Source organism: Mitosporidium daphniae, assembly GCF_000760515.2.
Source record: "Mitosporidium daphniae strain UGP3 chromosome Unknown contig-56, whole genome shotgun sequence".
NCBI classification, from domain to species: Eukaryota; Fungi; Microsporidia; genus Mitosporidium; species Mitosporidium daphniae.
In genome coordinates, this window is record NW_013546212.1 from 23,783 (window position 1) to 29,782 (window position 6,000).

At 48.2% G+C, this 6,000-nt stretch overlaps 5 protein-coding genes across 5 annotated transcripts, besides 1 other annotated feature; 2 read left to right on the plus strand and 3 right to left on the minus strand.

Annotated features, from left to right (window-relative positions):
- Positions 1 to 464: part of a sequence feature (Protein overlapping with rRNA (DI09_56p120, KGG50774.1) was converted to a misc_feature.) that runs on past the window's edge.
- A 233-nt stretch (positions 465 to 697) lies between these two features.
- DI09_56p130 (uncharacterized protein) lies at positions 698 to 1,512 on the minus strand (the record flags this gene model as incomplete). The annotated part of the gene is made up of 2 exons (XM_013381748.1): positions 698 to 1,300; positions 1,462 to 1,512. 2 exons carry the CDS (start codon positions 1,510 to 1,512, stop codon positions 698 to 700), a joined length of 654 nt encoding a protein of 217 aa, XP_013237202.1.
- An 863-nt stretch (positions 1,513 to 2,375) lies between these two features.
- Positions 2,376 to 3,728, minus strand: DI09_56p140 (uncharacterized protein; the record flags this gene model as incomplete). Its single annotated transcript, XM_013381749.1, has 1 exon — positions 2,376 to 3,728. One exon carries the CDS (start codon positions 3,726 to 3,728, stop codon positions 2,376 to 2,378), a length of 1,353 nt encoding a protein of 450 aa, XP_013237203.1.
- A 146-nt stretch (positions 3,729 to 3,874) lies between these two features.
- Positions 3,875 to 4,543, plus strand: DI09_56p150 (ATP-NAD kinase; the record flags this gene model as incomplete). The annotated part of the gene is made up of 1 exon (XM_013381750.1): positions 3,875 to 4,543. The coding sequence occupies one exon, from the start codon at positions 3,875 to 3,877 to the stop codon at positions 4,541 to 4,543; it is 669 nt and encodes a 222-aa protein (XP_013237204.1).
- Positions 4,544 to 4,552: 9 nt separating this feature from the next.
- DI09_56p160 (NAD+ kinase family protein) lies at positions 4,553 to 4,928 on the plus strand (the record flags this gene model as incomplete). Its single annotated transcript, XM_013381751.1, has 2 exons — positions 4,553 to 4,708; positions 4,734 to 4,928. 2 exons carry the CDS (start codon positions 4,553 to 4,555, stop codon positions 4,926 to 4,928), a joined length of 351 nt encoding a protein of 116 aa, XP_013237205.1.
- Positions 4,929 to 5,039: 111 nt separating this feature from the next.
- Positions 5,040 to 5,546, minus strand: DI09_56p170 (putative subunit of RNA polymerase I/II/III; the record flags this gene model as incomplete). Its single annotated transcript, XM_013381752.1, has 1 exon — positions 5,040 to 5,546. The coding sequence occupies one exon, from the start codon at positions 5,544 to 5,546 to the stop codon at positions 5,040 to 5,042; it is 507 nt and encodes a 168-aa protein (XP_013237206.1).
- Positions 5,547 to 6,000: the final 454 nt, after the last annotated feature.

Here is a 6,000-nt window from a genome sequence, read left to right on the forward strand (position 1 = left end):
TGATTCCACAATTGAAGGAGGTTGGCTCAGATTTTATTGATGAGGTTGTGCAGCCCTGGCTTCCATTCCTGAACAGTGAAAAGACGTTGATTTGTCTTTGTGAGTGTCTTCTTTCCTCTCCTTTTGACTCTGCAAAACAGCTTGAAGAGATCCTTACTGTATTGCGAGGGATTGGTCGTATTCCGGCCAGTGCAGAGCATTTTCTTGCAGAAAGACTCTCAAGCTTCCTATTGAAGAACCTCAAGATTGACCCGGAAGAGCAGGAGCTCGATGCACTCGAGACGGTGATTGAGGCTTCTGATGTTGTTTCGTTGGATCTGATGGCAGGCGTACTTGCAAATGGTCTTTTCCCCCTTCTTTCTTCATATGCAGCAGCATGGATGCGCTCTTGCACTGTGGAAGACTTGAGAACATCGGCTGCCGATGATATTTTTGGATGGTTTGTTGGGTTTATTTATCACTAGGTACACCGGCTGGAAACTGCTGCTTCCAGAAGAATTTTCTAACATGCCCGTGATTACTGGTGCCTTGCGCACAGTGCTAGATGCACTGAACCGAAAATATGACGAAAAACTTTCTCGAAGCTGATATTTTTAGACCCGCCGCATTAGTGGACTTATGGTCGCATTACTAGAAGCCTTTTATTTGTGCCAAGTGCATTACAAGGGAGCAGAGTTGCTTATGAACTTTGTAAACGTTACAAAAAATAGATCTTTTGAATGCGGTCTCGATTAAATTTTTCCCCCGTCAGCGGACAGGTAATAAACCCATCAGCATCTGGCACTCCGATTGCCCTTTCGGAGAAAACCTGCCCGTTTGGGAGGGCAATTGCATTGGAGAGGCCGCCACCAGAGATTATTTCTCCGGAGATACGGCAAATGACTTGTGACGAGTCGTTTCTGCTCAAAGGGAGACAATCGGCCAACTTGAATAGATCTGGTTCTGTACATAATGGGCAGCGCTTAACAGCAGCATCTGGCCGGCATTGAGGCGTCTTTAGGATGGCCAGGCCCGCTTCTAAATATATCTGTAGGATCGATCTCAATGGCAGTGTCCCGAAGCACTGACAGGCAGCTGCCTTGAAAAGAGCGCCGAGGACCTTCCACTTTTCACGTGTTTGGGTTTCACTTGGGGGTTTTTCTGGGCAGGCTAGCAAAGTCATCGCTTTGCGAATCGCAGTTGACAGCATCGGCGAATCTGTGCCAAGAGCTGGGAAATATAGCTGGGCATATTCCAGGGCTTGCAGCTTATCCTCGATCTTGCGAAACTCTTCTATTCGTAGCAAGAGCTCGATTCCTTCCTGGCATGGTAAGTAATTGGATGCTCATACTGGCAATTTGAATGAGCCCTTTTTAGCTCTTTCGATCCAAGCAATTGCAGTGGTTAGCGAATGGTCCGCCTCCATATCCTTGTGGACGATTTCATCCAGCGCCACCCAAAAGGACGATATTATCGATATACTGTCTCTTGAAAGAGAGGGGAAGTATTGCATAGCACTTTCGATGCAGCCATTTCGCAATAAAAAGTCGAGGATGAGAAGCGAGTGGTCCGTGGGCAATTCTGATGCGAAAATAGAAAGCAGAGTTTTTTCTAGCTTTTCCTCTATTTTTCGCTCCTTATGCAGCTATATGATAGGGTCGGGCCAGATCTTACATTCTCAAGTAGGGTTGATAGCTTTTCGCGCATCTCGGCGATTTCGTAATTTTTGGCGAGAGTTCTTTGAATGGAGGACAATTCCCTTTCCGTATCCCTTTGATGCGATCGTATCAGTGCTCTATACGTTTCACATTGGATCTACGGTTATTAGCTGAGCGGCCATGCTATCTACCTTAATAAGGACATGGTACGCCATCGACTGATCTGCATTCATAAATTATTTTTGAAATCCACATTTTAATCAATCACCTTGAGGGCAATTGGATTTTAAAGTCCATTTTGATGATCAGGCCACGACGGCGAGCGAGTTTTGAATGGAGGGCAACGCCTACCTTGTGCGAGTCAACTTTGAGTGATCGGCAGGCTTTGCGACATTAAAAGTTGAGGGTATTTTGTCTCAATTTCTCAGGACACTCGTATTAATGGACAACGAACGGCATGCGTGCCATTAATTCATGAAATTCGCGTGGTATTGCAATCCCCCAGTAATTTACACCAATTAAGGCACCTGAGCGAAAAAGTGCCATTTAGTAGGGCTGTATTTTGAGCGCAAGCAACATTGTTTCTGTAGATGCCATAAATGCTTCCCTGTTTACGTTTGCAGTCCAACGTTACCCTTTGATTGCGAAACGTCCGTTTGAGGCAAAAAAATTGCTCAAAAGCCATGTCAAGCAACATGAGCGGCCAAAATGCCCTGTTTGCTTGTCATCTTATTTATTTCATAATTCACCGCCATCTGAGAGGGCCAAGAGAAATGGCGAGCCCGGAGGCGATGTCATTGTTACTTGGCTGGCAGAAGAAAATCTCTCTCCAGACGGTGCCTGCTTCTTATCAATGGTATCCATTGAAATCAGGGGAGCCGAAGAGGGGGGCATTGCATCATCGTGTCGTTGCATGCAAAAGGGCCGAGCACAAACAGATCCAAAGCGGCACGGTGTTGACGGGGCATCCGAAGTGGGGTGCAGAAAAATGCAATCAACTCGGGCACAAATAGGACCATACCTACAGGGCACGGCGGGTCTGTTTTGAGGGGTCAAGGGATGATGTGGCGTAGGTATTGTCGGAATAGCTGGGTGGGCATATGCACAGGCGTCGCCGCGGCCACACCACGGATAGTACCGGCAGATTTCTGTAGATGCTCCAGATTGGCCTCGCGTGGAAACACTCAGCGCCGCCGGCGATGAATGCACATATGGACAGGCGACGTTCTTGCAAAGATGATCAAATCTGCATGGCATTGCGGACTTTATTTGAACAGATGGATCGGCAGATGTGCCGTCCTCTCTTTTTTTGGCGAGGGAGTCATCATGGGAATAGGGGCACGCGTCCCCAAGGTTGCACTTTGGATAATAGAGACAAGGAATCGATTTCTTGAAAAGAGTCGCAGAACAACTGTCGGCTTCGGCGGTTTCATCGGAGATGACGGAAAACTTTTTCGATTTCGGCAGGGACTGGTCTCGTCGAATTCGCCGTGTATCTTCGTGCCGATCAATAGATCGGCTGCGTTGTCTTGCATGTGAAGAACGACGATAAGGGGCGGAGGAGGATGAAGAGGGGCCGTTATCCAAAGAAACAGTGAACGAGACATYTTTGGACCGGGAACGAAGTCTTTCTGTTGGACCATCCCATCTGCCTCTGTATCGCTCCGGAGGCGATTCTCTGCGACGATATGCCTTTTCGCGAGAGCCTTCCCTACGATCACTGCGATTTCGTTCGCGATGGTGATAGTTTGAGTGATCCTTTTGAGAAAATTCCCCTGGCTGCTTATTGGAAGTGCCCTCTACTCGGCTCTGAATCGCACCATCTGAGATTCCCTGCTCCATGTCCATAGACTGCCCAGCCGGTGTTAGCCACGAAACCAGCTTTTCTGCAGCGCTGTTCCCGCCCTCCAAAAATACCGCTAGCTCTGCGGTCATCTCTTGCGATGATTTTCTGGAAGCAATAAGAACAAGGATATATTCTGTGAGCATCTCTGCATCAGTAGATGCCACATGCATCTCCTGCAGCTTTTGCAGAATGGACGAGCGCTTCTGCTCACCAGCATTGCCTGTGGCCATGGACATCTGGCTCATGTAGAAATTTATTAAATTACAAGTCAGATTTGTGCGTTTATTAATTTACAAATAACAGCAACTAAATTTTCGGGTTATTTCCAGACTCCTAACCCTAATTGGGGTTCGCATCAAATCTTGGTGATTTGTGCTTTCTTGCATGCAAGATGAACATTCTCATCATGTGTAAGGACGATGCAGAAACGATCAGAATGAGCACAGAGTTTATTTTGCAGCTCGACAGCATCATCACATATACTTCTCTGGTGGCGTATGTGCCCACTTCGTTTTGCATTGCACCCTCGTCCTGCCACAATATTCATTTAGAGACATGGGATCCTGGTTGCGAGCAGTTACAAAACCTGGATCTTGTGCTCGCCATCGGCGGCGATGGTACAGTTTTAAATGCCGCGTGGCAATTCCAAGGTCCGCCTATACCACCGATCCTACCGATTTTCCTCCGAGGTACGCTCGGCTTCCTAACACTATGGGACCTTTCGTCGACATTTGAATTGCTTTTAAAGGTCCCTTTAAACCTGCCATCTATTTCGGAGCGAATGCGCCTGTGCTGCAAGATTATCTATCGAACTGGCGATTGTTCCCGTCTTTTTCATGTCCTTAATGAATGTGTGGTCGATAAAGGCGCCTATGGCGGCCTACTGAAGCTGGAGTTGCATGCTGCATCTCGCATGACAGAGGCATCTTTCAATCGAGCGGCGACCTCGTGTGACGCAGAGGAGCCTTTTTACCGTTTGTTGTCGATAATATCTGCCGATGGTGTGATAGTGGCCACGCCCACAGGATCGACTGCCTATTCTGTACACGAGACTTTCTAACGGCCATAGATGTCTGCTGGAGGCCCGATCATTCATCCCACGCTCAAAGCAATGCTTCTCACGCCCATCTGTGCCCATTCTCTTTCGTTCCGCCCAATTGTTCTGCCATTGGAGGAGATACTTTCCATCTCGCTGGCCGAAAATTGCCGCTCCGAAAGCGCCTGGGTAAAGCGGGATTTCCTTATTTTAGGTCTCATTTGATGGGCGCAGTAGAATTGAGCTAAGGAAAGGGGATAGAATTATAATTGGCCGCTCTTCGTGGCCGCTACCTCTACTTACGGCACCGAGCAACTCAACTTCTACCCAGACAATTGAATGGTTTGACTCGCTTTCGGCCCGTCTACACTGGAACGAAGACTATGCAAGGGCCTCGGCCCCCACATAATGGCTCCCGAGCAGGGGATGCATGCCAACTAGCTGGCCAACAAATAATTAATAGAGAAAGAGACCTACAACACAATAATTTGGTCACATAGACGAGCATCGGCATTGTGTATTAAAAATCCATCAGCAGCTCGTCCACGGCCCAGTCTTCGTACGAACGGTCGGGAAGGTATCGCCGGATCAGAAACGGGATCTTTCGTTCTCGAAGCTCCTTCATTGCGATTTGTAGCGGGTCTGTCTCTCCTTCAAGCTCGACCATCGGCGGTGCATTCATACTAGGAATAAATGAGATTGGATCGCACCTGAGCTGCAGAGCTCGTGTACCGAGGAGCCGAGCTCGCTCATACTTGGTCATGTACCTGGTCGTTATGCGCTTTTCAATTGGAAGCAATGTGGTCGTATAGCCGGTAAACGAGGAAGATGAGGCTGTGGATGCCGGCAGCTCTATCAAATGGGTAGATGCGGTCGGGTCTGTTGCAAGCAGCGATGCTTCGAATCCAGACTCCTTTGATTCGTCGCGAAACATTTGCTCGCTTTCGTGTGTCGGTTCTTCTTCCTCGTCCATGATGGGCTCTTCGTCCTCGTGAAAGCCATGCATATCGACCTCATTATCGGACATGTTCCCAATAAATACTAAAAGCCGGTAAAATTAATTTTTAATTGCAGTTTCACGTAATAAATGTCGTTGCCCCTCTCGCTTTCAGAAATCTGCTATTACCGGTCCGGGTTTGTCTCGGGGGTGCGCGTCGACGGGCGTTCTCTGATGCAAAAGCGGCAATCCATGATTTCCGTCAATACCCTCAAACACACACCGGGCTCTGCCTCGATTACCATTGATGGGACAAGCATTCTGATCGCCATACAGGCCAAATTTTGCGAACAGCCAACGCCGATCCAATTCCTGGTAGACTAGTAAGTTTGTGTTGGTGTTATCATTAGCGCACCATCGGCCAAAATTTTCCAGCCCGAGACAATAGCAGCAAAATGTGCGCTTCTGCAAGAGCTCCTCACATCGGCTTATGCCTCCATGCGGGAATTCCAAGTGGGAAGCTCCACTGGATACTGGCACTTGA